Source organism: Electrophorus electricus, chromosome 6, assembly GCF_013358815.1.
Source record: "Electrophorus electricus isolate fEleEle1 chromosome 6, fEleEle1.pri, whole genome shotgun sequence".
NCBI lineage: Eukaryota > Metazoa > Chordata > Actinopteri > Gymnotiformes > Gymnotidae > Electrophorus > Electrophorus electricus.
Genome location: NC_049540.1, coordinates 17,655,676 through 17,682,060, shown reverse-complemented (window position 1 = coordinate 17,682,060; position 26,385 = coordinate 17,655,676). Strand labels below are relative to the sequence as shown.

Below are 26,385 nucleotides of genomic sequence, written 5' to 3'. Positions count from 1 at the left end.
TAACATGGTCTTTTCTTTGTGACTGCAGATGAAATCTAATTAATCTATTATTATTGTTGCTAACAATAATAATGGCAATAACATAACAACATAATGTTTAAAATGCGTGGGCATAGAGTTGCAACATCACAAAACACAGTATATGTACCCTATCCTAAAGTTAATTTACAACCACATTTATCACAGGCTGTAAACACAATTCAAAAATCTCCAGTGTCACCTGCCTAGCCAAATTTTTGTAAGAATTTAAAACTAAACCATATTTTCATAAGTCTCTCATTTTTCAAGAAACAGGAAAAGCCAAAACAGACCTAAACCATTGTAATCAGAAGCTGTGCTGGCAAAAAAAATCCAAATAGCCAGCTGTGAAACATTCTTTCAGAGAAAAATCAGGTGGGCATGAAAAGCACGCAGTACAGTCTCCGAAGTGAAAGCACTTCAATTTGACATTGTGCGGATTGCTCTGTATATGATGATCAGCAGTGAAGTCCAGCTGCTGCACCATGTCTCAGTTCTGTATTGTGTGAGCACACACCGTTCCACTACCACTGCACCATACAATAGTGGAAGAAGAAGAGCAGCTAAAGAAGCAGTGCAGAAGAATCCAACAAACATCATTGCAAAGTCCAGAAATCAATCGCACTCTTGGACTTAATTCAAAGAGTAAAAGTCTGGATGCAGTAGCAGGAGGTATCCCAGCACTCAGGTCTAAGTTGACTCTGCTATGTTCTAGGTCTGACAAAAATTCAGCCCCCACCCCACCCCCTGTACCAATGCATTAAACATATGAATGTGTACCTCTAATTGTGAGACCTGGTAAAGAGGGGGAAGATTTTGCCTGTTAGATGACAAGAGAAATGCTGTACCTTTGGAATTAATTACCTATTTTATGTACCTAACAGTACATAATTTGCCAAGCTTTTCTGCCTTACAGCTGAATTGAAAGCTGATTTATTCTCTTTTGAGCTTATTGCCCTTTCTGCCATCTCTAGTACTGCATTTGCATCACATCAGATATAACTCTTAATCAGAATTGTAAGTCAAAGTGGAGCTCTGTATGTTATAATTGCATTTGTCCTTGGGGATTAGAAGTGTGATGGAAAGGAGATGGAAACTTCCAGTGTTTCAGCCTTATGGGTTAACCTGTCTGCCCTGCTCCCCGAGGCCAAGAATAACATTTGAATTTGGATGCCGTAATGAAAGCTTGTCACTCTTCCTTCTTTTGCTAGCAAGGAATGTTTGCATGTGCAGCCAGTGTGCCTGAGTGTGATGATCAAGGACAGTTATGTGCTGAGACATGATTCTATTGTTTAAGCCCACGATGCATGTGACAACCCCTTTCATATACTGTACAGGAGTCTGGCAAAGCCTGCTTGATTGGCTGTCATGTTAAAATGAGACAAATGGAGCAGCTTGGCTGTTTGCGTGCCTCCAGGTGGTCAGACAGGGGCTGAATCAGATAACCAGCAAACGGCGTGCATGTTGTTTGAGCATCAGAAGTTGTTGAGTGGCTTAGTTGCAAGGCAGCTTAAACTTTTTCATGTTCCTGCTAATGTCGGATATGTGACAGTCTCTTACTGGTGCTTTGTAGTTCGCACTGGATAAGAAGCTGTCCTCAAGAATAGCCTTGGTGCTCGCTAACACTCAGGAAAGGGTGACTGCACAATTATTCAGTAGGCCAAGCCAAGCCACCTTGTCTCCTCACTGCAACAAGGACCCGGGCACTGCTGCATCCCCCAAAGTGCATTCTGTCACAACATCCCATCAGTGGCTGAGAATGGTGCCATGACCCAGCCTTGTTCCTTGGAAAAACATGTGCCTTTGTTTTTTGCTGCTATGACCTATTGTTCTTAGCGCTGTATGCTGTTTGGCTCCATTTATGCCATTGCATATCTTATGGGGAACAGTTGTGCATGAAAGGGGCCAGCTTGCGAGAAGCTAAATAATTGATACTGGTTTATTGCCTCTTCACAGTCGAGCATGTAGCCAATTGCGTGTAGCTCTGTGTAGGAAAAGGCGGCATTGTTATGAGTGCAAATCTTTTCTGGCTTTGGTCTACACCTTGTTTTCATGAATTAAATACAGTGCTACATTAAGGCTGTGGAAAATGGTGCTGTATCAAAGATGAATTGCCCCTCTGCTGTGGAGTCTGCTTATTCAGTGGATGAACTTTAAGTCCTGTGGACTCCTTTTGGCTTTGTCAGTAGAAGAATGTCCTTGGTCCCACTTGTCATTCTGGTCAAGAGAAAATGCACCATGTCACCAAAAAGACAATTGTGCTATTACCAGGTATCCTAAGCTTTATTCCCGGTATTAAAGCATGTCTATCAGAGGCCAGTACTACAGCATTCCTAAACAAAGCTGACAGACAGTAGAGGAACTGTGGCTACTACTATAATCTTTCATGACAGGCATGATATAGACCAGAATTGTGCTAATGACTCTTGATGCAGGTTCATCTAAGTTAGATGGACAGCAAAGCACTGAACTGACACCCTAAGAGGTCTCCACATTGATTGCTGTGTTGATTACCATATACGCTTATGGCTAAGAACAGTAGGACAAAATGGGGGATGGGGTTCAGCCTTCAAAGGCCAATTCTCATGTGTACAGCTTGTCGTCCTTACCATGACATTTATGAATTGGCTCAATATAGCATCACTTTGATTTGTTATCTCCCCTATCTTTCCAACCATACTCAGGACTGGGATACTGTGCTACTGTGCAATAACCAAAATGCTACTGTGCAATAACCAAAATGATTGCAATATGTCAAGAGAGCTGATCTAGCACATGCTGTTTCCTTACACTGTGATAATACTGCGCAAATACCACATTCTGCGAGTGTTTGTCAGTATACCCGGGTGCACTGTTGCAAGTTTGTTTGGACTAAAATGCAAGAACACACTTTACTATCACACAAAATGAGTAAAATGTTAAAGATTGCAAGATGAGATACCTCCAAGTTCTTGAAGTTTTACTCAACAAGACTTTGGGTGTGAATTAAACGGTGCTGGATGTGCAAACACAAGCACTTCTGCTGTATCTTCTGTACTTCTAGAAGGGGGAAATGTGAGGAGAGAAAATCAATATGCCAAGAAGAAACAACTCCAGAAATAGCAACAATGGAGGAATTAGTGTGACACTGAGTGTGGTTTTGTTTTTGGAAGCATGTACAATGCGGTCTCATCAGGGCGACAGGTTAGAGCCCGACCCCCACCCCAACCCCAGCTGATGAGCTGCGGACTTCTTACATGGCATCAACTGTCCCATACTGTATTTCATCTCATCTTGCCCAGTCATAGCCTAGGGGGGCTAGAGCACATGGGGGATGCAAAGTAATTGCCTGTAAAGACATATAATAGAACAGCAAAGCAGAATGTGCTCCCTCTTTCACATTCTCTCTCTCTCTCTCCTTTTCTCTGATTCTCACACAGCATGGCTTATCTCATCATACAGGTGTGCTCATAAAGCAGGAGGAGTAGCGAGTAAGAGGGAAACAGCCCCAGAATGTTAGGGCTCAAGCAAATCAAAGGCATTTTCACAAGAGTCCTGGTCTTTGGATGTGTGTTTATGAGTTTTGTCATTTCTGTTGAGCTCAAGGTGGACTCATGTCATCATACTCTCTGGACAGGGACTAAATGGCTACTATTCATGCTGCTTTGACCTGATCTAGGTCACGCCATGCAGAAAAAGGCCATTGAGGCAGAGACAAACAGTGGCACAATGCATCCACAGAGAAGCGCAGCATGACAGCAAATAACATTCATTAAAAGTGAAAAAAGGAAATATATATAAAAAGTTGGGCTCTTTCAATCTATTCCTTTCTTGAGCACAAAAGAAAGTGATGAAGGAGCAGAAAAGTGGTGGTTTAGCACCGTAGCACCACACACTCCTCCAGCTCCCCAGCAGAGCGTTCTCCATACGGCCTAATTGATCAGTGTGTCCTTGCAGTCAGCGTTTAGCAGATGTGGAGGCCGGTAATACGTGCTCGAAGGTGCTCCATCCATTACAGGTGTGAGCTGAACCGACAAGGTGGGCGAACACAGGTGGTGCTGCTGCAGCCCACCCCTGCCCACTTCGGGTTGGCATATGTTACACCCCCTCCCCATTAGACAAGGTGCGATTAATGGAGGAGCCCGTTTTTGTCCTTTCCAAGACATGTCAGTGTGCATTTCTCCCAGAGCCCAGATGAAAAGAACCCGTCCTGGAAAGTGGCAGAAGGAAATTAATGAGGAGAGGGACTTGAAGCTGTGATTTTGGGGGGGTGGGGGGTACAGTGTCAGCCAACTCCTCGCATCAGTCTGCTTCCGTTCAGGAAACAAATGGCCAGTAACAAGCCGGAAGAGGTTGGAATGAACCGGCTGCTGTGGGCTCCCCCTTGGTTTCTCATATTAAGGGCACATCTCAAGTGCGTGGGCATGCTCGTATCAGGGGCTGAATCTGCCTTAATAGGCCATTTGATGTTGAGTGAATTAGACCAATACTGATGTAGAGTTCACCAGCAGGGCGTTTTTAAGCGCCAGCATTCTGCTTCAATTATTCAGGATGAAAATAGCCCTACCATTTTTCCAGTTGCATTTGAAAAGTTCCTCTGTGCATCACAGGAACATATATTGAAAATATGCCCAGAACTATGATACAGGGATGGGATGGTGGTATTTATCAGTGAGCTTAATTAAATTGGCTCAATATGGATCGTTGACTCAAGTTCCCCTGACAAATTGGTGTGTATGGCGTACTCCATTATATTGCTTGGCATGAAGCGAAACAAACAAAGGTAGCCCTTGTCGTCCTTTGGCCATGTTTGACCTCTTGGAGAGATGTACATCCTGTCTAGGCAGCCAGCCATGGCAGTTCATCAGCCTTGGACTAGATAGTGGCGGGAGCCTTGATGAGGGCAGCCTGCCTCTCCTTCACTAGCCACACCCTATCCTGAGTTGGCCCCGGTCCAGAACTCGATACTGGGCTGCTCAGGCTAGGATTTAATTGCACATTTGGAGATATAAGAGGAGCTCTCTTTGGATCATATCGGCAAAGTGCCGCCAGACAGCCAATACTGATGTCTAACCCTCCTTGAGTGGGAAGACAGTCCCAGCAGCTGGGGTGGAGGTTCAGGCACACTGCAGGAGTTGGAGGTGACAAAGGGTGGCAGGCAGGAATGGATCCTCAGTCCAGTGGGCTTTGAGTCTGGAAGGTAGCTATTAATTGCGACTGCTGAGTAATTGTGGCACATCAGGAGGGGGTGGGGGCAGTGTCTGAGGGGCTGTCCTCTTGTGGAGTGCTGCATCTAATAGAGGACATGCTGTTTGTTTGGGTCCTGTGTTCACCATTGGTGGTCATGGCACTGCAAGTGACTCTATACAGAGCCAGCCTTCCCTTTTATCAAGTATAATATTTTCCATTGCAATAGTTTCTTCTGAAGATTCTAAAAACATTTTCTGTGTATTTTGGGTTTTCAAGCACTGCAATGCAGGACCTCAGGACACTCAGAATGTATATGATTACTTGAGGTTTATAGCAGGGGAATACCACTGTGCAATCTCAAATCAATGTGTTTTGGCAATCAAAGTTAGACCTTATACTTAATGTTAAATTGAATGTATATATTACTCTCTTTGTGGCAGAATGTCAATAAAATCTATATTTCCTTTTTAGGAATTGGGGATGTTGCCAGTGGATGGGCCAGGAATGAGCCCTGACAAATTCACTGAGTCAGCAGCTTTAATATAAAGATTTTCAAAGCCACTTAAGAGAATCCTTGGAGATACTAGTCATTTAATGGATGTTTAAAGTGCAGTTTGAAGACGTGAGACTTCATGACATGCCAGGAGTGTATTGTAGCACTTCGTTTAAAAGCACTTGAATGGGATTGTAATATTGGTGCAGGGCAAAAGTGAATAACGGAAATACAGAGGGTTCCAAGCCCAAGCCTATCATTTGGCATTGCCCTTACTTCTACCTGACTTGTGTTCAAGAGAAGTGCACTGAATAAGACAGAGAGCACTAACACTAACAGAAGATGCCCTTTTGTTCTTTGGATTACTGTGCAATGTATTAGTCATGCAGGAAGTTTGCACTGGACTCAAATAAAGCAAAAAAGGCATATAAGCAATAATAAGCACAACACTAGTCTTCAAGTCCATCAGTCTTCTACCACTGTCATTCTCAGAATGCTAATGAAGACCTAGGCCCTAAGGTTTCATTTTTAATGATGTTTGTACATTCTCAGTTGAACAGCCAGAGAATTTAAATCACATTTCTTCATCCCAGTTATGATGTTAGTAATAGGTCCACAGCTCCTTGGAATAAGCGACAGTCCTCCCATCCGCGTCCAAGACACAGGTGCACACACCAAGCCTTGTGAGCAGGTAACAGACACCCCACTCTGATTATTTCAAATGTGGGCTACATGGTGCTGCACCCCAGCTGGCCTCTGCCTAGCCTAGCAGCCTCTGCAGCCCGAAGCCCGTCTCCTGTCTGACTGGGAGTTGAGCTAATGAGGCCTATGAATGCAGAGGACAGCATAGGTAGGGAGTATGGGGGATCCTGAGGTTCCACCTCATTGACAGAATGAACGATCAACATGTACTGTAACAAGACATTGTTAAGCTCTATGTGGTCAAGCATCCTTTGATAAAGGTTCCAGCCTCTAAGATCCAACTCCGAGCTTGGGTGGAGCTTCAATTATGCTAAATCCCCTGATTTCCTCTTGCATTTCAAGTGGTATCCAGATGCTGTTTTGTCAGAAGGCCTTTTGAAACACTTTTAAAACATTAGGCATGTGATCTGATGTCGTCTGTGTGAAAGTCTTTGAAAAAAGAATACTATTTCAACCCTTATTCAAGTATTCCAACCCTCCCTCATTATTGTAAGGGAGAGGGTACAGGTGAGCTGAACAGACAGGTTTTCTCAGGAAATCATAGATCAGGAAGCTGCTCAAAGTAGCCTGTCCTGTAACACAGACCACAAGTACAGCCATCCTTTGCCTCATAACAATTTGGAATATCTGATTAGCTCAAATTCATATAGAAAGATTTCAGCAATGAGTTCAGTAATCTGTAGTATGACAAAAGGTGAATAGTCTCCACCACCATTGCCAATATTCTCACTTACAACATAAAAAAGACCAAAAAAAAGGTTTAAATCCTTAACAATCATTGCCTTGGAATTTTTACTATAGCCATTACAGCCCTAGAGCAGTCCAATATTACAGGTTCATTATTGCCTTTTGCAGTATGTGGTTCATTTGCCAACTCTACCCTTCTACCCTTACATCTTATTACAGCAGTTCACTTCCTCCATTCTAGGCTTCTTACATGATTATAGAATGTCCTCCAATGTCCTCAGTAAGTACACACAGGTTAAAAGTATGAAGTCATCAGAATATTTCTGATGACAGTCTACAGTATGTGTTTTACAAGGTTTTACTAAGATGTCTTCAGTAGATCCTTGGTAGCCACTTTTTGTTAAGCAACAGTTTTTCAGATGCACTTTTCTCTTTCCATGTGGTTCATAAATGAATTTAACATATGAACCATATTAACATATCAACTATTTGAAAGATAATGCTCTACATTTAAAGAAGACAAAGGGCAGGTTCTGTCAGTATGGGGTTGTAGTTTTTGTCTTCCCCCAAAATCTTTACTTTGAACAGCTTTCCGTCAGTGGACTTTATAATGTCTTCCGTAATATTCCACACAAATGTGCTTTGGATGAAGCGGGGGTGGAGAAGCATTCCTTTGCAAAGCAAGAAAATCATATTTTTGAATAAAACAGCCATACTGCAAGAAGCATTCCTTCCCTTCTAGGAGACTAAAAATAAGGTATTTTGCACCAGGTTTCCAAGCAACAGGTCCCTGCCGCAGGCCAGCATGATACCTGTCGATGGCCCTGAACCCCTCTGCCCCTGCAGCTGCTTGTGTCATGCGTCTCCCGCACCTTCAGCCAGCTAGCAAATGCCCCGCCCCTCACCAGCACTACCTCTCCAGCAAGCACAGGCCAATGAATGGTCACTTGGTGCAGCAGCAGATTAATTGCATGACATGCAGCTAGGCTGCTTGATTCAAAAACCTTACCGCGAGTCACTTCTAATAACGGTAATTATGGAGATCGTCTGGTGCTAATTGCCACACCGCGTGTCGCGAACTGCATGGGGCTTGTTTCTGAGCCCTGCGCTAAGCACAAAATGAGCCCGAAAAATGCTCCTCGGTGGATATTCCACTCGCCAAGTCCCAACATTACACAGTGAACATAGCTGTCAAATCTAAGGTTTAAAGCTCCAAGACTCTTATTTCTGATGTCAAAGGAGACAAAAGCAGGACATAACAAATCCCCTTTGGCGTTCAAAGCCCACTCTCATTAAATAGGATGAGCGTCTTGACTCAAAGTTGATATCGTGCATTTTGACATCACTGAGGTGACCTGGCCCACAGTTTCTATGGGCAAGATAGGGTGGTAAGATCCGGCTGCAGATGGGTGAACATGGCGAGGGGATTTTTTTTTTTCTGTGCTGATGAGTCAGTATGAGATCTCGGTGAGACGCCTGTGTGTAATTGCCTGGCCAGAGAAGACAAGCCTGGAAATGAGACTCTCACTAAGGCAACAGTGAAGTGTTCACGTCCACTGACCTTGAAAACAGCACGAGAATAAAACCTTTCATTCTGCGTGCTGCTGTTAACCAATTGGGTCCAATGAAGCGGTCGGTCAGCTGGCTCCACACTGAAACCTACATTTCCGCTTGTTTCACTATTTTATATTTGTTGAGGGGTGACCTGTATTTTGAGTCATTTGGCAAACTGCCACAATGCTTTTGTCAAGATTGAAACCGGTGAAAATAGGTAATGGTATGAGATTAATCTAAGACAATTCAGCTGGCCGATGTATCCTGGTGTGAATGAAAGTTCAAAGCATAAACTGCTTTTCAGTTCATGTACTTCAGCATGTCCTGAGTCTATTGCTTGACTAATAATGAGGAGAATGGAACAGTTATCCTTGCAATGGCAGATATGTCCGTTTACACTACACAAAAGCTCAACAGTAGACTACTGACAATTCAAAAAAGTGCTCAAACTTCTTCTAGCTTTTCACACTCCTCCAGCCAATTCCCATGGTGTTGTCATCTTTGAAGCAAACTGCGAACCTTGCTCCCCACTCCCTGTTTGTCACTCGTCCTCCTTGTCTTGGATTGACAGTCCCCTGTGAACACTGGCTGGTGAGTAGCAAAGCCAGTGTACCATTTCCCAGAGCTGTCATCATTACAGTACAGCACCACGGCACAGTGGGAATCCTGACTCGCAGTCTCATTGATCATCCTCCGACTTCTAAACCCCACCCCCCACCCTCGCCCTTCTGAGACAGCAACGAGGCCAACGAAGGTGGTGGCGCTGGCCCGATTCCAGGTTCCTCAGCATGTCAGGAATGCTCGCCAACCCTTTCACCCACAGAGCCAGCCTAAGAGAGGCTCTGCCTGGGGTCAGCATTGATGAAGAGTATATTTGGAGGAGTGGAGCTCTGCTGACAGCAAAAGAGCTGACAGATTGACGGGCACTAGGGTGGCCTCGAAGGCAGGCGGTGGGAGAGGATTCCTTTTGGACATGCGCACTATGAAGGAGAATTGAGATTCCTTTGAAGCAGTGGTGGGTTGGGGATCACTGAGTGAATCATATCAAGTGGTCTTGCTGAATGTCTTTAAAATCCTCATCTAAAATTGGCTCAGGAAATGAGCGAGCTGCATAGGCCTTGGAGATTTCCATCCGATTGGGTAGAATAGTAAAGTTTGATGCAGCCGATGCCGTGGTACCTTTATTACACAACAGATCTCGTGATGCAGAGAGATGTTATGGATAGGTATGGGTGTAAGTAGTTTGTTCTCTTATGTGCGTGTCCTGTCCCTTCCAGAGCTTGATACAGAGATTTGGTGCTTCCAGCTGAGGTATTGGCAGGGCAACTTATGACAAACAAAGCGTATTGGCTCTTTGGATACGTTCTGCTGGGAAGCTTGCAAAATTGTGCTCCCAGGGGGGCTTTTTAGCGCATAGTTCCTGGGTTGGTGGCACACCAGGAGGTATTGGGAGGCCCCAGGAACCTGCTGGATACTCGTTAATTAATGTCAGTGCCGCAAAACTGCTTCTCTAGCCGCAAGTACAGTAATTTGCAAGGCCGAGAACATCATAACCATTATGTCAGCAGATTACCCAGGAGGCACCTTATCTCATTAAGCACTTAAAGGTGCGGGGGAGGAGTTTAGGAAAGAGACACAGGGCAAAAGTGCCGACTCCGGAATTGGCCGAGCTCCTACACTGTACAGAGTGGATCTTACACACTGCAGCCTCTGTAGGGAACAAGCCTTGCAATATGCAGCTGTGAGATTCAGTTTTTCTAGGTCTGTGTGGGTTTTTGTTGTTGTTTTTGTTGTTGTTGTTGTTGTCGTTGTTGTTGTTTTTCCAACTGTGTGGGATGAGGAAATCTTCTGCTCTGAATTTTAGTGCCTCTGTGCCTTGCAGATGTGACCCAGTTCTGTGTGATTACAGGCAACATGCCTGGTTTTAGGGTCTTCGGTACCCCAAAAAAGTGCAGCCTTTCCTCGATGTGGGCAGAGCTGTACAACTGTTCATGTCAAATCCGTGAACATGCAGCCACTGGGAACCATCTAGCTTTATAACGGCATGTAATTTTTTCCCCCCATGCCTTTGTAAGTTTGGAGCTCTTTTTCACAATCCCCTCCATCAGCCGAGCGAGTTCAACACAGACATCGCCACTTCGACAGCGCTGCATTTTGTGTTTGGATACTTTTTTTTCTTCTGTTCCTTTCTTTTCCCACACTACCCAGCTCAGCAGCTTTGTGCCTGCCAGAAAACTTTTATAGCTTATTCTCCTGCCCCTGGAGGGCGGTTAGGCAGAGGTGTGGGATGGACAGATGGCTTCACTCGTCCACTCAGTTTGCTGAGCTGCCTCACCTGGCCCAGTGTAGTGGAGCAGAGACAGCTGCCATGCACCATGGCTACAGGCACTCAGACGAGAGGAGCAGAGTTACAGTGTTGCAGACAGTGGTACAAGTGAACCCTGTTGTGATTAGTAGAGAGAAAATAGTCAAATGAAGAGAAGGGTGGCTCATTAATGTGTGTGTGTGTGTGTGTGTGTGTGTGTGTGCGCGTACGTGCGTGCGTGCGTACCTGTTTGTGTGTGTGTGTGTGTACGTGTGCAAGCATGGACGTGTTTGTACGTGTGTCCGTGTGTGTGCGTGTGCATGTGTGTGTGCACGCATGTGTGTGGAACAGTGCTGTCATTCCCATGTCTCAAGTCTGATTCAAGTCTAAGGCAGTTAGTTCAGAGTCCAAGCATGAATCATGACAGGTACTGAAGTTCCCATCTGTAACCAGAACTCGAGGTCTAATCTGAGCCTGAGCTGGCACGAACATTTTTAGAAAAAAAAATTGCTGATCACACCATCCAGATGTTTTTTTCCTTATTTATTCCTTGCTGTTAGTTAACCAAGATGTTACCCAAAATAATAATTTCCTTTTTCCTATTTCTTCTTCCAATTTCTATAAATGCCATTGTTTGTTCTGCTTTTGTGAACTACCTTGTCAACGACCTTTCAAGTTTGCCCAGTGTAACATACAATGCGCATATACATACTGCATATTTATGAGCTCGTGCACTTTATAAAAGATCAAACGTGAAAAGCAAGCTTCTGCTCAGATGTATGTGTTATCATCTCATTAGGACATGTTGGTGCTGACAGGAGCGGTAAATTCAGTTTTAAAAAATATATGTATCTGCAAAGCTTTTTTAAATCTATTTACATTCTGCTGTTAAAAACCAAAAGCACATTAAGAACTGCAATTGGTTGGAATGTGTTATTACTTGAACATCTTTGGAACATAATTTCCAAAACTTGCATTCTCTGTTAGTCAGCTTTTTATTAATCTTTTTAAGCAGCTGCATAAAGATTATATTGGTAATTAAAGGCACCCTACAGGAATTAAAATAATAGCGAAATGTATGATCACATTTTGCCCATAAAATTTATTTTTAAATGGATTTTCTGAGTCGTGATAAGCCATGTATATTCAGTAGATCAATGAATCAATTTGAGAAGAAAATGTTATTGTAAGTTGCAAGTTTTCTACTGTTCTTGGAAAAATCTAAACAACCTTACTACACATCTTTGACATATCAAAATACGTATAGTACAGCAGGCCTTTGAAATATCGATCGGCAGTGCTTACTAAGCTTAGAATAGTGTACTGTCTCTCACAATTTATCTCAAACGAGTCCAACCTCAAGTCATGACATAAGGATTCCAAGTGCGAGTCAGAAGCCTGTCAAGTCCAAGTCCCAAAAATTTGCAACTAATCGGACTCGAGTCTCAGCCTTGCACTCTAATACTACGGCACAGCTGTGGAGGCTTGGCTAAAGCGGCAGTCTCCCGCCGTAACTTGATTTGCTGAAATGCTCCGAGAGCAGGCTGTCACGATAAGGTTGATTGGGTCAACAAGTAATCAAGCAGACGAGGGGAGGGTAGAGGCACGCCAATCCCCAGGGAATGAGCCTGGGGGTGAGGCTCAAAAGGGGTTGGGGTTGGGGCTGCCTGACCTCGGAGGAGAGAGCAGAGCTTGCTGACCATGCACACACGCACACACACATACACACACACACACAGAGAGAGAGAGAGAGAGAGAGAGAGAGAGAACGAACAAATGAACATTGATTCATCTAGCATGGTCATTACACTCACACGCCTGAGCATTTCAGACTCACAAAGTAAGTTACACAGGCACATTACAACCTTTCATCCCAGGAGGTATCACTCATGTGAACACAGTCACCATGTTTTAAACACTCTTATTTTATACATGCAGGCTCCCCATCCTTTTCCATCACTCTGGGTAACCTCACACAACCCTGCCACTGCCCCGATGATGCCCACTAGGGGACCTCTGGCATATTCAGATGGCAACGTGTCATTCTCCGGAAGGGGGGCGGCACAACCATGCAAAGTGTCACCTGGAGTCCTTCCCGGACACACGTGGAGGGAATGACAAACAAGCTAACATTACCCTCCAGTCATAAAGTGCATAATGTAGCGATATGACTTTGATTCACTTCAGAGAATCAAGCTCCGATACTTGCTAATTAACAGCTTGGAGGAGCTATTTATAGTTTGCTCTACCCTGTCAAGAACAGCACTGCATAACAATGCTAGCTTGCAACGGTATGACTCGGGTGTTCTTCTGCAGCATGTCATATTCTGTACCCCTGGTGTTGAGCTCGTACCTTTAGGGATTTTAACACACAACATATAGTGCAGCTGAAATCTAAAGGTATGATTATTCTTTTGTCCCTACTCATGGACTAAGGACTTTAAAAAGTGAGGGAGTTTTAAGATGAGTCCTGCCTTTCTTTGTGTCACACGTAATCTTATAACACGGAGCTGCAAGTCGCCACAGACACGTGATCTAAACAAAATAAACGATGACAGCGTGTCACTCTGCGGTGCCTCCTCTGTGACTAACGGCCCCAATAAACAGATGTGCTATCTCACTCTTATTCTTTCTCCTCCTTCTCACCCCCCCTTCCCCCCACCCCCTTGTTCTTGCTCTCACTTTCAGATTAACCATTCATGCTGAGTGCCCCATGCATCTGGAAGATTTTCCCATGGACGCCCATGCCTGCCCGCTCAAGTTTGGAAGCTGTAAGTGTTTTAAGTGTTTACTCTCTCTCTCTCTCTCTCTCTCTCTGTTTTTTTTTTTTTTACTCTTCCCTTTTTCTTTTCATAGACACTGTCTTAGATCTGCAGCTGGTTTGCTATTCCACAAGTGGCCCTTAAAGCACGTAAACACCCTTGCCAGCTGCATACAGTATGTACTCTATATGGCCCCCGCTTGAACTGACTGCATGCCGGTGTCAGTGTTTGGAGATTAACCTGAATTTGTTTGCATAAAGGGAGCTGAGATTAAGAGCCTTCACCTGAAAGCAGGCCTCTATATCTGCCCATACCAGTCTGTCCTCACGTGCTTAACCGCAAGGGCTGATCCAGAAACATTGTGCCTATTTGGAGATCCTTTAACATGACCGACAAGACTCTGCTACAGGGCCACAATGCTGCACAGTTCAGCGCAATTCGGTGCACAGTTCAGTGCTATCCCAGGTGTACAGTTCAGTGCTATTTCCTTCCATTTGTCCAGGGCTTAATAGGTTCAATCAGGTGTGTTGGTGCTCACTAATATAAACAGCCTTTGATACAGCGTTCGGAAACCTGCAAAAGTTAAGTGCCAGATATTTAAAACTGGTTTACTCCATAAATACTTGACAGTCCTGCTGTTGCTGCGCTCCTAGAGGAAGAGCTGCAGTCTTTCACACAGCTGTTGGGCAGTACATTTTATACCCTCACAGAGCTTCAAGCACAACCAGAGCCCATACTGCCTGCTTGAACCAGGTTCAAATAAAACCGTCTGCACATTGGTACTGCTACGTACATGCTGTGGCAGATGGTATTACGGATAGTTTCTGATTTATAAGACTTCCTATAATAGCTAGTGTGACTACAGCATTTAAAACCAAACCACAATAAAGAGGCAACGTCTGCTATCAGGCATCACTAAATGTCTTACTGCATGATGTAAGATACCCCCCCCCCACCCCCCACCCCTGTCATATCAAGGGTTTCATCAAGGGCCGGCTCAGATCAAATGGGCGATAGCACAACGGCACGATCACGATAGCACAGTTTCACATTCGTAGCTCACAGATACAAAAGACTCCATGCACTGGCCGATCCGGTGTCAGATTTCGGAGGTTTCAGAGGTTCACGCAGTACTCTTCAGGCTCATTTCAGGCTGGGTACAGGTAAGACATAGCGCTGTCCTCCCTGCACCACGTTCGCCATCTCTACATAACACAGACATAACTGAGCTGATGCAGCCTGCATAGCATGGTACTACACTAGATTTATCTTAGTGTCTTTAGCAGAAAGCTCCATCATCTGTTTTAATATGACCTTATATGATACCAGTTGCATTAATTATACATGCAAAGGATACAAAGACTAAAGCACTATGATTTGTAGTATTCAGTGATCAGCCGAGACAGAACAGAAGTGCGTGTATGTAAATGGTTTTGCACAACTGCAGGCATGTTGGTGGCACGAGAAAAACAGGCTCAGTGAATGGGACTTAAAATGCATGAGACCACTGTCAGATGTCATGCGGCACACATTGCTGAAGTGAGTTGCAAACACACTCAAATTAGGTAAACAGTCAAAAGCACTGTTCCTGACTAACAGGCCATAAAGGCAACCTCATTAGGATGTATGATCAGATCTAGAAGTAAGCGAATGTAACTCTGTAACACCCCCCCCCCACCCACCCAATAGTTTCACTCTGAAATAGTTTACATTAATAACATAGCCACTGACTCCGAAGATCACCGTGACACAGCGGTCTCGGTGGCATGAATAAAACATAATGCCTGGGCAATAAAACAAAAGGCCTCTACTTCTAGGCATTCGGCTGCCAACCCCCAACAACCCCCCACCCTACACCCCCTACCAGCCCAGTTCTGTAGGGCACGGCACGGGGGACACTCATTTGATCTCCCTGCCTATCACCGGAAATCGGCCTGAAAGGATGATGCACAATCGGCTCCTTAACACAACACTGTACGGTCGGCAAGTAATTAGAAGCTTTTGTTAACGGCTGCCAATTACAAGCATGCTCCCTCCCGCCTCTCCCCCGTGTGTGCTGGTTCCCTAATCATTCCCTATTCCTTTTCCCCTGTCGCTCTGCCTGTCAAAACGAGCTTGGCAATCACATGGTGCTTTTTTAAAAATACTTTCCAAACTTCGAGCAAAGTAATTTTTTTTTATTAACTGAAACACGTATTATCCCACCAGTACCGTCGGACATATGCAGCAGACCTATTTGTTTCTTATATGTGGCACAGAGCCATATACATTCAGGGGTTTTATTTTTCTGAGGGAGAAAATTCTTAATCGGCCCCTGTTTGAAATTGTTTTTCTTTCTATTTGTGTCGACGTCTTTTTTTTTCCATGTCAAAACTAAGTGTATTATGCTTGTCAACATATGTGCAATGTGCCAGAACCACAAAGTGCTAGGAGCCCTGCTGCAGCAGCAGAAGTGTGTAGAACAATCGTCCTGGAATTAAAAAGCCATGATGAAGAGGGGAAATAAGAACCTTTGAACATAATGGCTATCTGAGAAAAAACAACTGAGCTGTTCAGAATCTGAGCTGTCGTGCGGGTTAATGCATTTTTACACAGGTCTGGTTGTATGACTCAGTCGTTACATGGTTCAAACAAGCTTCACATGTAGAATATCTGAAAATATTTCACACCTATCAAATTAATAGATATAGCGAAACGTCAGCTAAATATAAAGTGACTGGACTTAGGGGAAGGACGTTCCTATTCAGGTTAATACGAGGATCACTCGAGCTATGTTATAAGCAATAGAATCCAAAGAAGCGTTCATTTGAAATCTAGGATTTAGCTCTGAGAAACTGTAGTGGTCCCAACCCCCCACCGCCCCCAACCCTCCCTCCTCAACCACAACCACTGGCCAGTGGTCATTGGCCCTGCTGATCCAAACCTTTACTTGATTCGTATTCTTAACCCACATTTTCTCTGTCCAAAAAATTTTACTAGAGAGGATTTTTATGATTAACGCTGTTTGGGCAATCAGTAGATTGTGGGCTTTTACATGGGAATGACTAATATTTCAGATTATATTTCATAAGCAAAAATATAATTGGGTAAATACAGGAAGTGTATGTCACAGCAAACAAAACTGCTACAAAACTGTTAATCCAGTAAATTTGAATCACTCATAATCAAGTGATAAATTTGTCTGACAGTTACAACAAAGTTTCTCTCCTTCTCTTTCTTCCCTCTCTCTGTTTCTCTGTCCATCTGTCTCACAGTATTTTGGGGTTAATTGAGTTTTAGCTCAGTGACTAAATTGAAGGAGCTCGTCGCTCTGCTTGCTGAAAGCTGGTGACACCGTTTGACCTTTTCCCTCCCAGCAGGTCCCCCATCAGTGGGATTTGCTGTAAATAAGCCTTTCTGCAAACACTGGCAGCCTTTGCCCACTCAAACTATGTATTTAATGTCTGAATAATACACTTCATTACCAATTACAGTTCATTATGGATGAAGTGGCATTAAAGCTGATGCTTTCAGCCTTTGATTAATGGCCTTCCGAAAGAATAAAACAATAACTTTTCTCACTGGCCATCAAAATTTAATTAGCAAACCGCAGCCTGGTGTGTGAATTATATTTCTGATGCTAAGCCTCTTTTTTTCCTCCCCTTGTATCAAGGCCACTGGTGTGTGTGTCTGTGTGTGTGTCTGTGTGCGCATGCATGTACTGTATGTGTGTGTACGTATACTGTGTGTGTGTGCGTGTGTGTGTGCACGTGCATGTACTGTACGTGTGTGTGTGTGTGTGTGTGTGTGTGTGTGTACGTATACTGTAATGTGTGTGTGTGTGTGTGTGTGTAAAGTGCAAGTTTTTGTATTTGCTCATATACCATGCTTTCCCTTTTCCCCAAAGTTACTTTGTTTATGTAGGAATACCTAGGTAGCATTTCTCTGATTATATACCTTGAATCCAGTGCAGCACAATGATAATCTAATAAAAAAAACCCAGCAGCCCACAGGCCGGCTGTATTAAAGTTTCATTGAGGCTGCTCTCAATGAGATACATTTATTCATACTGATTGTTCCCTTTTTTTCATGAGCTTTGTTTTGCGCTACCATGTGAATGAGCCATTAGCATTTGTCGGCCCTGTTACGGATTCATAATGGAGTGCTCTCCTTTTCAGACTGCATTTTAGAGCAGTTAGATCTGTGTACATTTTTTAACACAGTAGAACAACGGCAGTAACTACCCAGCACTTCATTATATTTTCTGTATCACAATTACATATTACGAGATTATGGATTACAGTCATATCACTTTCTGAACCATAGTAGTTACATTGGGACAGGAAAGCCATTAGCCAAAATGGCAGTCATACTTCACCTTTGTGTTCGCTATACCCCCTCAAGTATAGGTAGGCAGTGGCACATGATAAAGTAAGCCAAAGAATTTGTGCTTTTATGCAGTTCCATATAAACACTGTGATCTATCTGATCAGGGTGTCTCCAGAACATTCCCGCTGTTCTCACAAGAATGTCCTGTGTGCGAGTGACGGGGATGCTCCCTGTGCTCTGTCTCCCCCAGATGCCTACACCAACAACGAGGTGGTCTACATCTGGACAGCGGATGATGAGAAGTCAGTGTCTGTGGCCCCCGACGGCTCTCGCCTGAACCAGTATGACCTGCTCGGCCATGTCATAGGAAAGGAGACCATCAGCTCCAGCACAGGTAGCCTTCAACAGCAGGTTCTCACTGATCCCTGGTCAGTCGGCCCATGAACCACAATCCGTGGCTTGTGTTGAGGTTAGAATGGTGGAAGGTGGGACTCAGATGATGTAAAAGGGCCCAATGATTGAGACAGACTCATCAAGTCATCCAAGCAAAGATTTTTGCAAAGACTCACGTAGCATTGCCGAGTGGGTGGGCTGAGGAGTTCAGTAATTGATCATGTGACTCCACATGAAAGTCTTTTGATAAATCTATCCCTTGGGTCTAATGCAGTTTGCATCACAGAAGTCTATAAAGGATGCTACAAACCAATTATGTTGATAAAGCTTACTGTCTATCAATGTAAAATAGAAGTTCTTTCTGCCAAGGAATACACTAAAAACTTTCTGCAAAATAGAATTTAGGATTAATGAAGGTGCTAACACAAGTTTCCTTTGAGGTCGTTTGTCACACATTGGAGGATCATTCACCTTAATTTAACAAACATGTTCATGTTTAGGCATGTCTGTGATCCTCTGTTGATCCTGCAGAAAGGACTTTTTAGCAGTTCCCTTAGAAATTTTCTTTTGCGAAACCTCTTTTTTCACTTCACAGGCCTGGATGAATTCATTTTTTTTCACTCCCCTCCTTTTCTCATTGCTAGATTTATTTATTTATTTATTTATTTGTCTGTTTAGTTGTGCTGGCCTGGCATACGCTTACAAATTCCATTTGTGTCCATTTGGAAAGTAATTTATCTAGCCTGCTTTGCGAGCAAGGAGCTCATCGATCGCTTTCTGCTGCAGTTATTGGTGCCACTGCATACCCGATGCGGATGTGTGTGTGCGCGCGTGCGTGCGTGCGTGCATGTGCGCATGCGTGCGTGTGTGTGTTTGTTTGTGTGTGTGCGTGGTTTTCTGCCAGCGGAGGGTGTTTGTCACCAGGTTGCCGTGTGGTGTCACTACCTCAATAGTGTGGACGTGTGAAAAATATATAAAAATAGGGGGAACAAAAATGGTGGACTGCTGCCCAAAACACTGTTTTGCCAACCTCATCTTATATAGCCCGCCTCCAGAGGGCAGAGCAAAGGACGCAGGCATCTCACAGCCCTCTCTGACACGATGTCGGATGGGTAATTCTCCTTGAATGAACGCATCCATACATTTCTGGGGCTCACAGTCTCAAAAGTGTCTTCCCAAAACTTCGACTGTTGCCCACAGCTGCACCATTTTATCTGAGCGCAGCCACTCTGACTTAAGATTGAAGCATGCATGAATTTGTAGGGGGAAAAACCTCCCAAATTTCTGCCTCTCTAATATGGAAATGCTCCACACTGCTGTACAGATAAGAACCCTTGGAGGTGAAATGTGGGGTGGGGTGTGTGTGTGTGTTTGGGGGGGGGGGGGGCTGTCAACCTTCTGATTGAAACCAGGCCTAAGGTTCATTTGAATTGGCAGTAAATTACAGCCCATGCCTAGTACCAAAGTGGTTGATCAGTCATTCATTTGATCTTAAATTCTTATTGCCTAGGCTTCTCCTCTGTGTCCCAGACAACCCAAACCCTTCCTTCACAACCCCAGTTAGGCTCATTCTACCCCAGACGAAACACATGGGTGACAGGGGGTAGCTCAGTACCATTACCAGGAAGACATTGTCATCGCGAAAAAGAGATACCATCCGAACCATGCTTTTTTGTTGCCGTAATAGAAAACAACTTGTATGTGTTTTACTGGGCTTATTCCCCAACGACGCATACACAAACACACACACACACACACACACACACACACACACACACACACACATACTCCCTATGCACAGGACCAGACATACAGCTACATTACTGATCGCATCTTAACAGCTTCACTTCCTGAGCCGCCACTCCACATCGACCGCAACTCGGCGGTGGCACGCTACAAATCGACTCGCCTCGGCAGACAATCTTATAGTCCTCCATCAACACAAGCTGTAAAAGATGAACTTGTTAAGAACTGGGAGCCTCCGTTTGTTCTCCGTGTTAGTCAGTTTCGTCATCACCGTGCCTGCGGTTGCACAATGCTTCATGTGCAGAGCGGAAGAAGGTCCGTGATGCAGTCATTAAAGAGCGGCATTTATCGAGAGCGAGGCAAGCCGTCTCTCCTGCATGCCTCCATTTGCTCATTCATTCCAGAACGAGCATGCAGGGGTGACATCGTGTCTGCGAGGGATTTCTTTGATGAGCACCATGCACCTACTTAGACGAGCCCACAGCATGCGCAGGCAATCGATCCATCAATCATAGTGAGGTGTGTTCCCGAGCACTGCATCATGCTTTAAAAAAGGAACGCTGTGGTCTAATGACTAAACCCCAGCCCTACGCGTCCTCCCCAAGGTTCAGAAAGGGCTGTGCAGCGAGAGGGGTCGCACGTGGGGCTTGCGCTGTTGTCTGTCAGCAGGCCCTTGCTTTTAGTGACAGGCTGCATAATCTAGACCAGCAGTTCCAGCAGCCCAATCTCTGGCCCGTAACAATTCAGTGCTGTGATATACAAGCAATCATTTAACCTGCCTGCTCCAAAGCGCCTCATCCCCCGAGGACCCCGCTGTGGCCCCCGCCACCTTCTGTCTGTATTAACTTTCATAAATAAAGGTCTGAATATTTCAGCAGTGCCTGGCCATCACATGAAGCTCATCAATAATGAATCTCTCTCTCTCTTTCTCTCTGTCTCTCTCTCATTCTCTCCCTCTGTCTCTCTCTTTTCTCCTTGTACAGGAGAATATGTGGTGATGACAACATATTTCCATCTGAAGAGGAAGATTGGTTATTTTGTGATTCAGACGTACCTGCCCTGCATCATGACTGTCATCCTCTCGCAGGTCTCGTTCTGGCTCAACCGCGAGTCGGTGCCGGCGCGTACCGTTTTCGGTGAGTGTTAGTAATGTTTCCCCCGAGCGCACACACACACATTCTCTCTCTCATGGAAACCCTGCTGAAACACACGTTGCGAACGGTGATGCCCCCTCTCACAAGTAACAAGTTCGCTGACGGGCAATGTGCCGTTCCATTTCTGAAGCTACACCAAAAGCGAGGAACCCAATGACTTTTCTGGATTCTTCTCGTGTGTCCCGTAACACGAGGCCTTTGAAGAAGCGCAGCAGAGACGGTAAAGTTGTGCTCAGAGCAAAAGAAAGTTTGAACTTAGCGTAGAATGTGGCAGGGGGTAAAAAAAAGTCGCTGAGCGGCCTGTTGGCAGGGCTCGACAATGATGGATTCCGTTTTGAGAGTGTGCAGGGACCAGTGAATTGACCTGTAATTACTGCAACCTTCCAGGCACCTAATTAATTACAGATTAGCTGGACCCAAACTTGGAGCGAAACGAACTTGGAAAAAAGTGAGGTTGACATGCACCTCTGGACTCGGGGAGGGGGGAAGGGTGGGGAAATAAACCCAGAAGCAGCAAGATATTGGCTCTGGCCAGGAGGGTACTTAAGCCGGCTGGAGTAAAGAGATTATTGCTCATTGAGCCCAAGCTTACCTTTGCCAAGGCATCTGCCTCTGTCAGCACACGAGCAACAGATGTGAAGCAAAGCACTGTGGAAACATGAGCACAATCTACAACAACGACCTTCCTGAGACTCCGACCTCGACTGTGAAGAAAGGAACTAAAATCCTCACGCTTGCCAACATCTCATGATGGAAAACAGCCAGCCAACTTTGGCTGGAAGGGAGAAGTTGTGGACTTCTAATATGCTGCATGGATTAGATGCTTGTGGAAGCCAGCCGTTTGTGTGTGTGTGTGTGTGTGTGTGTGTGTGTGTGTGTGTGTGTGTCTTTGTTATTTTGAAAAGCCAAGAGTTCCCACAGGCTCCCTTTAACTTGTGGCTATGCAACACAAACTGACCCTGTCACCAGCCCAGACAACCTGCACTCCAGAAGAGCTATTCTGGGCTTTGGCGCCCCTCCCCCTGTCTGGAGAGAATCATCATCACTTCCTTAGGACTTTTATTTTTCATCCTGCAGATCAAAATTTATCTTTAAAATGTCAGCTACGTAAGATCGTTATAACAGAGAAATGAGAGGGAAAAAATGTGAATAATTTATAACAAGCTATAACAAGGTAATGGAGCAAGCTGTACTTGTGTTGAACTGGGCGGTTTTTAAGGTAAACAAATACAAACAGTCAAGAAATGCTGAACGAAACAGAAATGTCAAAATATAAAGGAATGCTGGGACAACAATAATCATTAGTGCTATTTCAGGCATAACATTACATTTTCGAGGGAAGAAGCAGAGGAGTCGTACAGGTCTCCAGAGCAGAGCTCTGGGGAGGCAAACATGACTAATCAGGAGACTGTACGAATAGCATCATTAGCTGCCCAGTGTATCTCACACAAAGGAGTCCTTCCTGGCTGTCTCTTCATCCAACCCTATCAGTGCCACCCCTCTACTGTGTGTCTCCACTTCCTCAGCTCCTCTCTCCTTGCCTCTGTCTCTGTGTGCTCTTCCTCTATCTCTCTGTCTCTCTCTCACTCAGCTCCTCTCTCCTTGCCTCTGTCTCTGTGTGCTCTTCCTCTATCTCTCTGTCTCTCTCTCACTCAGCTCCTCTCTCCTTGCCTCTGTCTCTGTGTGCTCTTCCTCTATCTCTCTGTCTCTCTCTCACTCAGCTCCTCTCTCCTTGCCTCTGTCTCTGTGTGCTCTTCCTCTATCTCTCTGTCTCTCTCTCACTCAGCTCCTCTCTCCTTGCCTCTGTCTCTGTGTGCTCTTCCTCTATCTCTCTGTCTCTCTCTCACTCAGCTCCTCTCTCCTTGCCTCTGTCTCTGTGTGCTCTTCCTCTATCTCTCTGTCTCTCTCTCACTCAGCTCCTCTCTCCTTGCCTCTGTCTCTGTGTGCTCTTCCTCTATCTCTCTGTCTCTCTCTCACTCAGCTCCTCTCTCCTTGCCTCTGTCTCTGTGTGCTCTTCCTCTATCTCTCTGTCTCTCTCTCACTCAGCTCCTCTCTCCTTGCCTCTGTCTCTGTGTGCTCTTCCTCTATCTCTCTGTCTCTCTCTCACTCAGCTCCTCTCTCCTTGCCTCTGTCTCTGTGTGCTCTTCCTCTATCTCTCTGTCTCTCTCTCACTCAGCTCCCTTTCCCTCTCCCCTTTCTCTCCCTCTTTCCTTCTTTCTCTCCCCCTCTCTTGATCCTTCTTTCGATCCTTCTCTCCCTCCCTCTATCTCTCTCTCTCTCTCTCTCTCTCTCTCTCTCTCTCTCTCGTCAGTTGCTCCTGTTAGCCTTCGCCTAAGAGGCAGCACTTGAGAGTGTGTCATGGCAACCAAAGTGCTTCACTACGAGTGTATGCACAAATGTTTGTGTGCACATGTGTGTGTGTGAGTGAGCACGTGCATGTGGGTATATTTGTGTTGAGTGTGTGTGTGTGTGTGTGTGTGTGTGTGTGTGTGTGTGTGTGTGTGCACGGTCTAATCAGCGATCCAGAGTCGGGCATTGTGTAGTGGGCAAATTCATAGCCAGAGGTGCCTTATACTCAGCATGGCAGGAGTCCCTCCTTCATGTTTCACCCAGTGCACGGCCCTTCTCAGGGAGACAACTCACAAACACGAAAGCAGCCGTGCCGAGGGCCATGCTGGCACACCTCACACACATTTTCTGTGTAGTGATGGGCAGATAACGAGTCTGAAGTCAGTAGGAAGTGCTCTTTCATAAAGGGAGAGGACTCACACTGCTCTAGAAAAATTCCATTTGCAGACTTCTAAAGACCTCGGAGACCCTGCACCAGGGTGCGTGAAAATGCAACCTTGGTACAGTAAGAAACAATCACGGCACTCAGGAGAGCTTGCTCTAAGGACATAATCAAAACAAACTGGTAACAACTCACGCAAAGGTGATGAATAATACATGACTTAAGACTTTCATAAGCAATATTAATGAAATGCAATTAGTAACATAATAAGCATTTCCTTCTATCCCAAACCCCTTAAAATAATCTCAGTGCCTACTTAAAGATCTAATCACGTGATCAATGTCCTGGCCAAAAAATAATGATAATTCAAAGCTGCCATTATAAATGTCCTGCAAACATATAACCTGCAAAGGAATCAGCAGTGCTGCTTGAAGTCCCAGTCTTAATCCTTATACCTAATATCCTAATCATAACATGAGCAAACAAAGTCCATCATCGTGTATCCCCAACTGAAGCTTAGCAAACAGACAGCTTGTAGAGATGGGCTGCTCAGCTCCGATCTGCAGGTCCTAATGAGGTGCAAAGCACAGCCTTATTAGTATTCCGCTGGGCTTGCGGTGCCTACGTCTGCGAACGTGATGGAGCAGCGTTCCACCCCCAGACTGCAAGCCACCTGCTGTGGCTAATGGAGCGGGGGACCGGGGAGACGGCGGCTGGGGCAACGTGGGCCGCCGTGAGCAGTGTCCTTCTGCCAGACCGGAGGTCGCTCACACCACACCCTTCCATCGGACTCCCCCTGAGCACTAATTCTCTCCCAGGATTTTTTCATTTTCTCGCCCCCCCTCGCCGCAACTGCTCACATCACCCAAAGACTCGACAGCTGCTGTGATGTCCGAGATCGCTCCCTCATGGCGAAAGCAGGAAATACATGCTTCTCGCGGCTTCCCGTCTTCTTCGCCGTGTAGCCACGTTTAATGCATCTCAGTACTGACGGGGAGAAAATGCTCCTGTGCTCCATCTAAATGGGAAAACCAGTTATTGGTTACATTTATAGGTTCGTGCAGCAGCTCACAAATGCCACTCGAAAGTTGATTTTTAATTAATCGCCCATGGCCTGGAGTCTTGCCAGCTTCCTAATGTGCCTGACCCTGCATTTTATGTGCATAATCCTGTTTTATAATTTTCTTGGCAGCCCAAGCATAGTGTATGATTTATGGCTCCAACACACGTTCTGAACAAAAGCACACTGCCTTTGCCCATGTTCCCATATTTTTCTTATTCCTTGTGTGATGAAGATGAGATTTGGTGAAAAGCTCAATGAGGGGCTTGACCACCATTCACCAGTCAGTGTTCCTCCCCCACTTGGTAAAGTAATTGTTTCCTGCTGACTTTTATGGTGACAGACAAGGCATATAAAATGTCCTCCCTGATGCCACCTGATATCCGACAACACAACAAGCTGCTCCCCACCAATATAACTCGGCTGTCCTGTTTATCCACCTATTGTCTTGTAGCTGTTTGATCTCATGAGCACATTGACGTGAAGTGGACAAATCTCGCCGCGTTAACACGGATGTCTTACTCTAGAGACGCATGGGATGGAGCCAGCTCGCTGGCAGACACCGCAATGCCAGAGTCTGCCTTTTAGTTTCCTGCCAATGAGGCAGGTGGTAGCAGACCAAGTGGAATGATTGCTTATATCTGCTTTAATGGGCACCTATTCTGGACCGTTCTCTCATTTCACTCCCAAAATTCCATTATCAGAGGGGCTGATGCACAATGACCTATGAAAAAGTCTGATTTCACACCACAACCGATTCATCTGCTTCTCCTGCTTATATTGAAATGTAAGTCTGCATTGTTGTCAGGACCCCAGAAGAAGATTGGAAAGGTTCATTTCAAAGTGATGGACAATGGAGCCAGGTGGACAAATGTGCTCTCTTTCTGGGCAGTAACCTTTGTCAAGATAATGCCAAGGCTCTCCATTCACGATTCTACAGATTTCTTTCTAAGCGCCTACTCTGTTGCTCTTTCCAAAGTAAGGTAGTTAGTGTAGACCTTCACATGGTCAAAATATATGGGACCTTCATGGACTTATTCCACTTTGGAGTCCCAAGGGAGCCTTCATTCTTGATTTTCAATCCTCTTCCCTTTTCGCCCTGTCAAGGCCACAGTTCATCTGTGTTCAGCCACATAGCTGCAGTGGGCCCATTCATCTCTACCTTGACTGGATGTCCAGCTCCATAATTCTCCACTTCAGTCAGTGGCTGTCAGAATCTTCCAACTGTGCTCTCCAAAGCCCCTCCTCTACTGCTGTCGCCGGGGTCAGCAGCCTGGCAGAGGAGAAGGAGGAAGCCACCAGT

General features: G+C 45.1%; 1 protein-coding gene across 2 annotated transcripts in view; it reads left to right on the top strand.

The window, feature by feature from the left end:
• gabra3 (gamma-aminobutyric acid type A receptor subunit alpha3) overlaps window positions 1–26,385 on the top strand; it is an 80,700-nt gene that overhangs the window by 38,983 nt on the left and 15,332 nt on the right. For both annotated transcript variants that reach the window (XM_027019099.2, XM_027019107.2), the window contains 3 exons: window positions 13,617–13,699; window positions 18,249–18,392; window positions 21,121–21,273. In XM_027019099.2, coding sequence (XP_026874900.2) covers window positions 13,617–13,699; window positions 18,249–18,392; window positions 21,121–21,273 — 380 coding nt within the window. The remainder of the gene's footprint in view (window positions 1–13,616; window positions 13,700–18,248; window positions 18,393–21,120; window positions 21,274–26,385) is intronic.